The 13938-nt window shown below is 45.1% G+C and overlaps 1 protein-coding gene across 2 annotated transcripts in view; it reads right to left on the bottom strand.

The window, feature by feature from the left end:
- The window catches only part of CACHD1 (cache domain containing 1), an 81340-nt gene that overhangs the window by 52802 nt on the left and 14600 nt on the right, over positions 1–13938 (bottom strand). For both annotated transcript variants that reach the window (XM_015870815.2, XM_015870816.2), the window contains exon 2: positions 1863–1925. In XM_015870815.2, coding sequence (XP_015726301.2) covers positions 1863–1925 — 63 coding nt within the window. The remainder of the gene's footprint in view (positions 1–1862; positions 1926–13938) is intronic.

The following is a 13938-nucleotide window of genomic DNA, read 5'->3' as shown; positions in this document are numbered from 1 at the left end:
ACAGGCAGAAGCAATAGAGCAGTGCTTTTCAAAGCAGCAAACTTCTCGCACAGAATTCAAATTCAGGCATTCAAAAACTGCATACCTTCCACTCAGTTTGGTGTGGAAACAGCTTGCCTGATCTTTTATTTTGTTCCACTTCTACAGCTACACTGCACATACAGGATGGACTCCCGTAACTGCCCCCTGACTGACTGCCACTAGGAAGAACGCCCGCAAGGCACAGCATCTGTTGAAGGGGTTGAGACACTATTATCCACAGGGTCAAGCAATTGTTCATACCAGAATTAGGGTAATTTACTAGAATTAATGCTTCACTCTTGTTTCTTCTGTTGTTTCCCACACACATCTGTATCTCACCAAACAAAAATCTGACACGGATGGACCGAAGCAGCACCAAAGGTGAAGTGCAATCAACCTTTTTTTAAACACAAACCTTACCATTCTTCTGATAACCCACATAAGAGATTCACGTTAAAATGTGTCTGATGTCAATCCCACAGTCTAACTTAAATCCCACATCATTAATCAGAGGATCTTCCATTCTCAAAGTTATCTGACAGCATTATCCCAGTACGGGGTAACATTTTTGCACCAAACACTTGGGTTTTGTCTCGCAGAAGCCCAGCATTGCTGGAACATTCCTTGCACTACTCCATTTTGGCAGATTATCTCAGTTCCCACGTGGATCATAATCCTATCAAAAGCCACCATGTTTGTTCTGAAAGAGAAGAGGATCTGAGCTCTGCTCCCCAGCTCAAACTCACCCAAAGCTTAAATGCATTGCCCATGCATTCAAAATTCCATTTGATCCACTTCTGCTTTATCTTTCCTTGGGAAAAAAAAAAAGTCTGATAGATTTACTATTTTACAGCAAGCATAAATTCACTGCTGCTGGATGACTCTTTTTAATGCACACGTGCACACATGATACTCTCTTGGAAACGCACAAGAACAGCTCACGTGCACACCAGACTCCCCTCGCTGCAAGAGAGCAATTCCCTTTTCCCCAGGGAAAACTCTGCTCTGAGGCACTTTTGTTTGTACGGAACATTAAAACTGGTTTGATAGGGGGGTAGGAAGGTCGGGTTACTGGGTCTGTGCTTAAACGGGAAGGAAAAGCCGGTTCTTTGTTGCAGCCCCCAGGCAGAGCCTGTCACCGCTACCAAAACTCACTGCGCTCTGCATGAAGGTGCAACTGTGAGAACACAGAACTGGCACCTTAATGAAAATTACATCTATCTGATCCTCCTTTACATTTACCCACAATTATTCTTCCAAATGCATACGTGCATTAAAGTGGGAACAGGTCACATCTCAAAGGACATATCACCTCAGTATTAAATTGAGGAGCATTTTCCCCACTTTTTCAAATCTGATTTCATACGAGGATCATGAAACAACCACAAAAAACCAAACCCCTAAACCACAATTGCTATGAACGAGGCCGTAGTTGTCCCATATTTACATGCAGCAATTGATACCATTTCCACATGTACAAACAGTATTAGTGTTTTCAGCTTGAACGAAGGCAATTTTAATAGAGAGCCATCCAACATGAAAAAGAGTCAATTAATGTGAGATGCTACACGAGGGCCCCAGCTCTGCCTTTGCTCCTTTGTTTCTAGGGGAAGGACCCACACAAAGCAGATGGAAAGCCTTTTCAAGACCACAGAAATCAGTCAAATACACAGCCAGCTCACACAACGTGCTTCCATTTACACATTATTGTTTACTATGTGCCATACGTTAGAAAAATGACAACAATAAATCCAGATAGAACTGTAATTGCTAACTCTGCCTTTGCAAAACAAACCAGTGCTTTCAGGAGCAGCAGCAGGCAGGCAGGAGGTCGGACTTACCTGCTGAACTTCGCTTTCTCCATTTGATATTTTCTCCGTGTACATGAAGGAGTTGAATATCCTCTGCAAGAAAAAGCAGAAAGGACGTGTAAGAGACATTTTGTCTCAAAAGTCACGTTAAAGCAATTTCAAAAGGCACATGTGTGAGGAAATGTGTCAGAAATGGACCACTTCACTCAGAAACCTCTAAAGTAAGGTCTGCCTATGGGGTATCAAGTTCATCTATATCTGCTTCTGGATCTGTTCACTTCTGTAGTGTCTGTTCTTATGTTTGAAGGCAAAAACATAATAGTTGTTTCTTTTCCAAAGCATTTGTTAACTTACTAAGGAGGAGGGGGTATTTAGAACCAGGTACTAGAATAAAAGGGGTATAAACAAAATGTTAAAAGAAATCAAAGGGATTTTCCTGTACCAGCCTGCAAGTGAGCTGGGATTCTGTTGGCAGAATGGATTCCACCTTTACCTGCACCAAGTCAGACACCCCAGCAGGAAGATCTGCAGGTAAGGCCACATCTCACACAGACAGCGATTTGTAAAGGCCGCACTGAGCCCCTCCTTGATGTGCAAGTGGTGAAATAGCCAAGAATTAGCTCTCCAAACGGCTACCAATAACTGCAATTACTAAAGAAGCCTAAATTGCCTCCACACACAGCGTAATCATCAGTCAGCCACTCCAAGCATTTTCTTGCTGCAGGTTTAGCTGATTTCCTCCCAGCGAGGCCGCACACAGACACAGCTGGCAGAGACAGCCTGCAGAACCCTCTGCTGTGCTGTGCTGCATTCACCATCACCGCTTTCCCTTATCCTTCTCCCTCCTGAGGGCTGCAGGAATTTCAGCAATTTCAACTCTTAATTCCGAACCTGCATGTGGAAGGGCAGCAATAAATCTCCTCGGTTTACAAGTCTCAAAGAGCAAAGCGGGGGGTGGGAGGGTAGGAAAGGCATCTACTGTTGAAAGCCGCCTGTATACTGAGACTTCCTTTTCTTCCAGAGCTCTGTTTTAAGTACTACTTGGGCACTGTAACCATGGACATGTTTTTGTGTTGTGTTTTTTTCCTCCTCGTGAGATGAAAAGATAATTTAAACATCAGAAGAAAATACATTAAAGCGTGTCATTTTGATGCAAAATGTTTCAGATGAATTGAATTTTTCTCTCCGCACAGCATTTAGTCCACAGACATCAAAAGGAGTGAGGAGGAAGCAGTCTGTCAGTTACCACCAATGGGGCTTTCTGTCCTCAGCACGGAGCTGACCCAAAGCAGGGCTATGAGCATGGGGAAGGCTCTGGGGGGCAACACATGTGAGGAGGAGCTGAGGTCTTTTGGTTTGTTCAGCCCAGAGAAGAGGAGACTGTGAAGAAGCCTCACGGTGGCCCCAACAGCTCAGGGAGGGTTGGGTGAGGGTGGGATAAAGGCTGTGCCCCAGGGCACTAGGATGGCCCCGATCAGCTGGAGCACAGGTAGCTCTGGGACACCACACTGATACAGCATTGGGCTTTGGGAGCTGCTGTGTGGAGCTGCTCAGGACTTACTTCAAAGCATTACAAGAACAATGCTAAGTAACAACCTGTAGGTGAAGTTAAAAGAACTTTTGAGAGTAAATCAGCGCCACTACGACATAAGCAGCCCCCAAACAGGCTGCTTGCAGCATCTGGCACAGTGCATTAGCAGCTGTACTCAGCCCTCCCACCCTCTGCTGTACAACAGAGTCTGCCCTGCATATGGCTGCAGGCAAAGCTCTGCTTGCTCTGTTGGGACCAGCCACATGTGCTTGGCAATGGACCCACAGCCAACACCATCCCATTGCAATTTTCACATTCCTATACACCTGACATCCTTAAAAGCCACCAGCTTTGTTCTCATGGCAGAGGGCAGAAGCACTCCAGTCTCTCCCCTGATCCCACACAAAGTGCCCCCTCCCCAGGTTATCTCCTCTCCTCTGAAACTAGCCCTTGTGTTCTCCAGTTTCTCCCTACACCAGGTCTGCTCTTGGTTTAATTAATCTTTTCAGCCCCCTTCAGTTCCTCCACGGTGATTTTAAAGGTCTGGTAACAGTTGTTTCACAATCACGCTGCCTTTCCACGTGTGCCACAACACATCCGCACGGGCAAACACTGTATTTCAACCACTTAAATGGTTCAGATTCCTCAAGCAGATTTCTATGAACTCTTCTCACTTTAAAAAACAGCACATAAAATCAAAGCAACTTTGGTTTTCCACTCCAAACTCTGAATTAAATTGCAAAATGGTGTAAAATCCATCATTTTGTGACACCTCCGTGCCACCCCAGCTTGGCCAGCATGGCAGGCCAGCTTTGCCACACTCACTCCAGCTGTTCCCACCACAAAGCATAAGTCTCCAAATACAGCGGTAAGAAGCAAACAAAACTGAAAGCGTCTTCAAAACCTACATTAGTTTGAAATCATTTGCATTTTCCATACTGTGTTCTGAAATAAAGCTTTAGAAGCAGCGTGTCATTCCAGATTTGGCCCTGCTTAATTTACAACATTGGAAAGTCAGAGAAAGCTTTTTTTCCACATCACTTCAATGTCTGAGACGCTCAGAGGGAGCTCATCTGCTGGCTCACTGCAACGCCTGCTGCTTTCACTTTGCTACTGGAGCTGCTCTTCATCCTCTTCTTTCTGCACTGAGCACAGCATTCGTGTCCCAGTTACAGGCAGAACCCTGGGGATAAATCAGCTATGCTGTCTGCAGGGACTGCTGCAGGACTCCCTGTGACCAGCATCAGCTCCAGATCAGAGGCACCAGGACGTGCAGAAATCAGGAGTGCTGCACGATGCGTTCCCATCAGCTGCCGAGGTTGACCACAGCCTGGATGGAGTCCTGAGAAAACTGGGTTTTGTCTTACAAATGCACATTTCAACACATTAGAGACTCCTGCTTCCCTAAGATCTTTAATTACCTGTCTGGTTCAAATTACTTGCAACTTCCCAGAAAATATTCCTCTGTGGCATCTGCGTATCAACTTTAATGACTCTGACTGTAACCAAGTGCTTCTCAGTGCCACCAGCTGCCTCACTTACGGCTTTTAACAGCAGGACATGCATTTGATAAGCAAGATAAATCAGAGCACAACGAGAGGTTCCAAGGGCAGGATCTGTGTGGGGACCCCTTGGGAGGGTAAGATTTGGGATGCTGCTGTTACGATGCCTTCCACAGGTGCATCTGACAGTGATGAATGGGAGCACATCCACACTCAGGGTCTCCTTCTAGAGAGCGGTCAGGTTTCCTACTGAGCGTCTGAGATAAGGGCAGCTCAGGTCTGGCTCAGTGCACTGAAATGGGGCTTCAGTTTGAGGCTGGAAGCAGTGAGTTTTGCATTTGGGAGATGTCTCCAAACTGAGCTTCGCATAAAAAGCAAAGTAGTAACTGACTCGTTCCCTCAGCTCCCCAAAATTGAACCAAACCCAGCAGCAAGGCACTACAACAGAAAGCAATTAAAAAGGCCACAACTCGACTGTCAACACTGCATCCAAAAGCCAGCCATCCCCAAAGCAGGCCTCCAAGATCCCCAACCAAACAGAACCACCAGCCACGTCATTATTGTCAGACAAGATACGAATCCGTCTCCCTTCCAACAGAAACAAAATGTTACAGGCCAAGAGCATCAAGAAAAGCAAATACAAGATTAATAAAATACTCACTGAGCTGTAAATATTTTGAAGCTGCTTTAGTCTCTAATGCTAAAAGATGTATTAAAGACAAAATATTTAGGGCAGGTTTTGGACACAGACTGCTGCTCTCCATCCTTCTTGGATCGCGATAGAATGAAAAAAGAACCATATTAAAAAGGACACAGAACAGCAGCAGCAAAATGTGCACGTGTCAAATCGAAGCAGTATTAACTCAGCAGGACTGCAGTACTTCTTAACTGCAAGTAGCAACTAACCAGGGTCTGTTTCTTATTTTAAAGGTTAACATTTTAAAGTGAGCAAACAAATATACAGCAAATCCTTTTCATGGTGAAACTCGCGGGGTTGGGTTGTTATGAGGGAAACCCGTGGCTTCTTTCTGGAGTTTGTTTTTGCAGTGTCTGAAGCCGTATCACGTTCTGTTTTGTTACCATTTTCTAAAACTGAGAAACATTAAATAGTGGGTTCCCACGAGATCAAGGACATGCTTTGTGTTTTCCTCCCAGAAATTATACATATATATAAAATTTCCTAGATATACACAGACATATATATATAAATTTCTTGTGTGTATATATATTACATATATATTTACACATAGCAAAAGGGAAACTCAAATGAAAGCAATGCTGCCAGCAGCACAGCATTACAGCCCCTGTCCAGCCCAGCTCAGCATCCCAAAAGATGGTCCCCATGTTGCAATGCCAACATCTTTCTCCTTGGGTGGCTTTCCAACAAGAACAAGCAGGAAGGGTTTAACCAAGGGATGCTTTCCTGCTACACTGCTTGTCAAGCAGAACCAGAGTCCTTCTTAGACAGGAAGAGGAAGGAATGAGACACAGAGCTCAGAGCTGAGGTCGGTGCTCTCCCTGAAACCAGGGCTCCATAAGCAAAGCAGCATCTTGATATAAAAAATACATACACGTATGGCCCCACGTGGCCTGGGAATTCTGCAGTCCTGACACAGCCATCTACTTACAACTTCCGTTTCCAGTTTCTCTTGTTGCTGCCCTCAGACCACCTTCCTGACCCTCTCCTGGCAGCTCCCCCAGAGCATCATCCTGCTGCAGGTGAACTGTGTGTCCCTCCATCCCTCCACACCTGCTACCTAATGGGAAGCAGTTCTGCAGGGATTCACTGCAGTGTCTTCATTGCTGCTCAGTAACCAGATCCCACAACAGCCTGGGATTCATGGGGAAAACAACCACAACACATCTGCAGTAATATGCAGGTCTTGATTTTGACTGGCAGATAAAGAGAAGCCATTACTTGAACAAGTTTTGGGTTTGATCACCAATAACTCTGGTAAATGCTTATTCATGTGCTAATAGGTGGGATTCAAGCAAGGTTTTATTCATGCCTTTAAGAGGAAAATATTTAGGGCAACCTTTATTTGATGTGCCTCTTACCCATCCTGCATGTCCTGGCATTCAGTGTCAAATACCATAGGGGTGTTCGAAACCTTACACCACTGCTTGGTGGCCTCCAGCTTTCTTGCTTTGAGGAAACCAATGGCAAAGAAGAGGAGAGGAATGCAATAGCGAAGTGCTGATATAAGAAACCTTCACAGCACTGCTCAGGACAGGCAAGTAACCACCTTGGAGCTGCATTTTGATTCATCACCCAGCATGCAACAAGAAAGTAAGCAGAACACCTGGCTTTGAACTCAGAGGTCAGGACGCTCACCTTCCTACAGAGTCTGACAAGGGCCATTCCCTGTTTACCAACCTGCAAAAAGGGTTCCAATGCGAGTGAAAAACCTCCTGGCACTCATGACACAAACCTGCACGCATCTGCAGATGCATCATCTCCTCTATTTAATTACCTTAATGAAACATTGTCACCAACTCTCTATTTACAAACCAAGCTATCATCATCTTCCACCAGCGCTGCCAGCCCACTGTACCTCCTTGCTCCACAACCAGCATTGGAGCAAAACTCACGCGTGAATCATGCATCAGTCAACAGCAGAAGCAGTATTCAGCTTTGATCACAGTTCTGAGGACAGAAAGCATTACAGGCAGCGTTACAGTTCACAGTTTATCTACTACCTGTAGCCTGTGGGAGGTAGCAGCGTTGTGGATAGTCTGCAGGGTTGTATTCAGGACTGGAGGTTCTGAGTACATAAGGCACTGCTTGGAAACAGTCAAACTGAGCACAGTTCTTAGAAACATGTTCCCTTGGAAAACTCCAGGCGTTTACAATGAGAGAAAACTATGGAAAACTGAGTGACTGCCAACAATGCAATCAAGCACCAGCAGATTTTTTCCCTCTCCTTTTTCAAGGGACCAGAGAAGAGGGAGGAAAAGAGTGAGAGGGGAAAAGACCCCAGAAAAATCAGTTCCACATGTTAAAAAGATTTTACATTCAGCCAATGTAACTTGACCAAAGCTCTACTCGTGGCAATGTCTATCATGGTATTTCAGAGAAAGGAAAGTTATGCTGCTCAACCTGAAAATACAAAGCAGATGGCCTTCTCAACAAGATGGGCTCTTTTTCTCCCTACGCTTATCCCTCATTCTAGCTTTTAGGATGTGAAATTTAAAGTATAGATGTGGATTTCTTCCTATTTCCAGCATATTTAGAACAGGTTAATTGTCTGTGATAAACTGCAGTTGAAGTTATCAGAGCAACTCACAGCAAAGCAGAGAAACGTTGAATCTGAGTTTTCAGTTTTGCTGCCCAAGTGGTTAAGGAGACCTACAGCAATCACAGCTCTGTCATCACTCTGTTGCTGGATGGCAATGTGCCCCGCAGCCACCTCGGGGAGGTGCAACGACTGAAAAGGACAGGGACTGCTCTGTTGGTTGGTATTAGTGGCCAGAAACCTGAATGATCCACAGGATGAGGTGTGCTCAGAGTGCTCAGGCAGCACTATCTGCTCCTGCCCATGGGCCATCCATCAGTGCAGGCTTAGATGGGCCAACATCAACACAGGTGAGCAGGTCGCCATCTCACCTGCCTGTGCCGCACACACAGGGCCATCAAAGTGCAGCACTGTAACACAGTTCTAAGAATTACTCTGCAGGTAAAAGTGACAAACAACGGCACTCAGCAGCACTTGCTTTGAGTCCTTTCTGATTAATGTGCTTTTTCCAATTCACTGCATTTTGTCAGCGCTCCTGAAACATCTCCTTGGCGTCTCTTACTCGTCTTTGAAAAGATCTGTTCCTTCTTAGGCAGTATTTGGAACTTGGCTCGACGTTGTGCCCATCGCTCAAATAACAGCACTGAATTACCTCCAGGCCACTACATCAGAATTATAAAACACAGTCCCAGTTTGTCATCCTCCCTCCCACAGCCAGTCCCACTCACCCAGAACCACCTTCCTCCCAGGGGAACAAACTCCAGCATTGGCCAGAACCAAAATTAAAATGAAACCTCTTTCAGTGGGGAGAACTCTGGGTTTCATTTTCTGCTTTGTGTTTAAGCTCATGTGAAAACGACTAAGTGAAAATAGCACAACATTTAAGCAGCAGACTGACAGATGTAAACATGCAATCCTATAGCCAAAAGAGCTGAATCTCATTTTAGTACAATTATCATGCTTGTCCAATTTGGTCATGATTTCAGCATACAGAACACGTATCCATTTATGTAACATTCCAGCCAGGATTGTGTAATTGAACAGTGAAGTCAAAAGGAAAAAAAGTAAGGGAGGGAGGAAGGAAAGGGGAACCCTGAGAGCACACTGATTTTTTCACTGATCCATTTAATACAATCAAGGCAAAGGCCATTCAGTTTTGTCCGGACAAATGCTGCCATACAGAAACACGAAGGCTAAAGAAACATACTAAAAAGATCCATTTGAATCAGGAAAAAAAATCCCAAACTGACAAGCTTAAACATAGGAATTTATAGATCATAAATCATCACACTGAACTTCCGTGCATAAAATGAATGGGCTGATGCTAACATAATTACAGAACTGCTTGCTTTGTATGTCCAAGAGTATCATTTTTCAGGATCTCTCAGCAAGAGCCATCAGCATGAAGAGCCAGCACCCTGATAACAGCCTGCCCCTGTGACCACCGCTGCAGTGCTGCCGATCAGAACCCCTATATTTCCTTTGCTCTGAAAGAGATGAGCTCCACAACTTTAGAGCGCATTCTGTAGCCAGTTCTCAGCTGTAGCCAAGCAAGGCACCTCCACTTTTGCCAAGAGAAAAGTCATTTGTTGGTAGCAACCTGAAACTGACTGTCTGTAAGTCATCTGTTTGAGTCAGCAGCCGTAACAGAAAGCAGAATGTTAATTCACAAGCAGAAGTTTTAAGCTCATCTATTTCTACATCTCATCTGTGTTGTTTTCCTTTGATGCAACACGTACATTCCCTTGTTCTGAGAAGAAGGGAACAGGAGGAATTCTTTGTCCCCAGAATTTCTCAGCTCAATGGAACAGCCCCATCTGCGTGGCTGTGTGTGCTCAGCTCAGGCACATCGGCGCTCTGCGGTACGAGCTGACCTGGACACGCTTAAGGAAGTTTGTCCTAAACAAACTCCAGCTGCTTTCACATGGATGGATCTGGCAAGGCTGCTCTCGTAGGCGCTGCAGCTGGAAAATGGTGTTCCTGGCAGAGACGTGCAGGACAGCAAATGCATTCAAAAAATACAGTCTTCCAGCTTAATGTTAACAGATTTCACAGGTTAGAAAGAAAGAATTACCGCACAAGTTAGGCTCAATATCCCACTTAGAAATGGAGCCATTGGAAATACTTCTCAATCCAATATTACCCAGTTTATGTCATGACCAGCAGAGCAAAATGGACAAAGAAATATAGGCATTTCCCTAAAAATGGTCAGTGGAAACAGCATTTGGGCAGAGGCAGCCAGGCCCACATGCAGGAGAGGCAGCACTCGTTATGCTTGGTCTGGTTGGAGAACTTTGTGTTGGTACCTCCAGCCATGCAGACCCCAACATCCCAACCAGCCATGTCCTAGGTAGCTGCAGCCATGCTGTACACCCAGCCCAGCTCAGCCACACATGGTGCCAATCCTACAGCTGGGACCACCACAAAAATAAACAGAAGTGGATAAATCATCAGACTTTTTACAAAACCAGTGAAGTGAAGTAAACTTAAGTCTAGTTTTCTCTCCCTGACCGTGGCATTTCAACTCCCTCCATCCTCTCTGCCAGTTTCAGGAAACAGTTTTCAGTTCCCTTAAGGGCTCATACAAACAACTACCCATCAGGTAGCACTGGAAACATTCTACTTCTTTCCAAAACAAGGATGGAATGAGTTCATGGAGTAAAGTCATTAACAGACCCTTTCTCTGACAATTTCTCTCCATGATTTCTCTCATGGCTTTATGAACAAGAAGACCATCAGATATTATCAACAAGACCTATAGCAGAAGCAAACACTGTGTACTGCAGCCCCACAAACAACACACAGATGCAAAGGAGGATGGTTGAACTGAGGATTTCCCAGGGAATCCCAGCAATCCAGGATCACTCCTCCCTCCTTTCAGAGCCGCAGTGGAGCATGAGTCACTGCTGCGTGGAACAAAACCTGGCAGGAGTGCTCAGGGTTCACCATTCTTCCTTGTGTTTAACTTATCTCAGAGCACAGGAGGAGGTCGAGCAACTTGCAGAAAACAAATACAATCTTTGGGAAAGAGCAGAGTTCTTTTTTTAGATGTTATCTGCTCACAGAAAAATTAAAAATTGAGACCGAGGAGAGGCTCATGAATTGAATTCTTGCAGCACTTCAAAGCAATGTGTGCATGAATGCAAGCATTTATTCTTCTAATTAAAAAAAGGGGGGAAAAGCAAGTAAAAAAGCAAGGCATCATTTACATGGAGGGGTGGGTGGGAGGCGGGAGAAGAAAAAAGAACAACAAACAAAAACTCCAGTGTTAATCAAGAGCAGAGCAGATTCCAGCCCAGAAATGGAAGAGAAAGCTCAATATTTAATGAGGGAAAGTGCCGAAGAAGAGGAGGACTTGCCTCAGTCTTTTGTGGCACAATCTCACTGGAGCCAAATCTCATGCCAAGCCATCCCGTGAGAATTTCTACACCCAGCCTTCGGTAGCACAAAGTACCAGATGGTTTGCAGAACGCAGTCCTTTATCTTATACCCTGTTGTTTCAGATGCCAAGCAGGCTGCAAGCAGGCACCAGGGCTGAGACCACAGACATGCAGAAATGGAACAGATCGATGGCACCAAAGGAGCCACAGGGAAGTGGGATGGCATGGAGCTGAGAATCTGCTCACTGGCCAGGCCCAAGCATGCTGAGCACCAGAAGAAGGTGCTCACCCCTATTCTGCCTTTCAGAGGCTTCATTTTGTTTTCCCTACAAAGCCTGCCTAATAAAAAAGGAGAGGGATGGCTCTTTGACACATCTCTCTTTTCCATGCCTGTGCTGGGCCTCCAGTACTAACATCTTATGCAAAGAAAATAAGTGCACATCATGAAATCAACTTTGCCACTCCAAGTGGAACAGTCTACAGCACTTAATGACTGAAAATAAAAATTCTGGCCTTCTAAAAAGGATATTTTTGCTGAAATGATTACAAAAGCACTTATCTTTCAAACACTCGGTAGCAAGAAATGACGATGAAAAGAAATGTAAAAATCAGAGTATGCACTCGTGTGATGAACTGATGAGCACCGCTGAGATGAAAAGCACCTGAATTACTTCCATATTTGAAAACAGATCCTACAAATTAGCTGCTGAAATCTGTAGATGTTGCTCCTGGAGATGCAGGAATGCACACACCACACCAAACACTCATCTTCCAGCTGCACTGCTTCACCATCACTCCACACCTACTGTGGCAGAGGTTTCCATCTTCATGGTTAGTGTAAGTTCCAGTTTTTAAGGCACTGTATCAATACCCAACATGGTCATACATTTATCACCCCCATCTCCTGCAATATTCAAATCCGCATCTGTGCAGGCCGAACTTCCAGCACTACCAATGGTGTCACTGAGGGAGAACTTGCCAGCAAGGTCACAATGCAAGAAGCTGCAAAGTTATGGAAAGAGGAAAGAAGAGAATGAAAACAGCTTTCAGGATGATCAGAAACAGCCCAGATATTTATTTATTTACTTATTTATAGATAGCATTGCTTTTTTTCTTCTCTGCTTTGAGCTGCTGTCTATGTTGATGACAGCAGAGGAGACTCAGAATGGCACTATCCCAGCTATAAGGCACGGAGTAAAAATCTGGAATTGAATGCCATTGGATTCAAGTCTTCCAACCTAAAAACACAGAGAAGGCCTGCAGGGGGTTGCTACAAGAGGTGCAGAAAGATTCCCTCTTTCCTGCCTGCTAAACGCCTTCCCAGGATGGTCCACATGAGAATAAATGCATTTTAACAGGGCTCCAGCAACAGCATCTGTTTGAAGTACCTGTTTTTCCTACCACTGAGTTTCAAAATGATAATAAAATTGCTACTTCTGGGGTACACCGCTAACGCTTTTCATTTTCAGGCTGGTTTCATTCACTCTCAAGTGAAACAGCTTTGTTGCAGGAAAGAGGCAGGGAGAGGGGGTGATCTCACAGGGGCAGGAACCAGGGGACACCAGGTTACAGCACAACTGCAGATCAGCTGCATTTTATTGCAGCCTCTCATGATGCCACGGAATGGAATGACAGCAGAAAATGGATTTTACAGTTTCTAAGTGCATCAAAACTTCTACTGCAAGCAGTGTAAGTAGGAAATGACACTCTCAGCACTGCAGGAGCAGAACCATCCTCCATGCTGCGCTCATAAATAAACACCTTCCAGTTTCAAGCTCGGGCACAAGTGCCCATTTCTCAAAATTCTCACTAAACACTGCCCGTAGATCTGACACAGAACACATCCCTCACAGCTCTGTCAGTGGAGGGAGCTGTTGAAGCCCCCAGGCCCATGGCAGCGATTAGCTCACTCCATCCCACCTGCACTCCCACCGTGTTGGATGGCAGCACGCTCCTCCTGTATTAATGTTACACTCTCCTCTCTCACAGACAGGCAGGCAGCTAACGAGCAGTCCTGGAGGCTCTGACTGAAGAGAAAAACTGGCATATACTCAAGCAGCACGACCACAGCTGTTGCCTAATAAAATCCTCGTAGAAGGCAGAGGAGCTGCCCAGTGCTAGCAAACAAGCTGGTTTTGGAGGCTTGCATTTACGTTAGACCAGCAGTTTCAGACATCAGTCCTCACCATTTCAGAAGTTACAATGGTACAACAGAGAAGCAAAAGGCTCCACTTCAACCAGAGCTGTGCCGAGTTCCCCCATACCCACCTCCTGTCCCACTTAGCCATGTGCAGCAGATTGTTAAGCTTGCAAACCTTTCAAGTCTTTGTGACAGAGCAGCAACTGGTTGGATGAGGCAGCTTTCATTGCTGAGATCCTAATCTCCTGCATTCAAATAAAGCTCACTTTGGTGCGTGAGATAAAAGCAGACTATTTCCCTTAGTTTGAATTATGTCA

Source organism: Coturnix japonica, chromosome 8, assembly GCF_001577835.2.
Source record: "Coturnix japonica isolate 7356 chromosome 8, Coturnix japonica 2.1, whole genome shotgun sequence".
NCBI lineage: Eukaryota > Metazoa > Chordata > Aves > Galliformes > Phasianidae > Coturnix > Coturnix japonica.
Note: the sequence above shows the minus strand (reverse complement) of the source record. Positions and strands in the feature narration are given on the sequence as shown.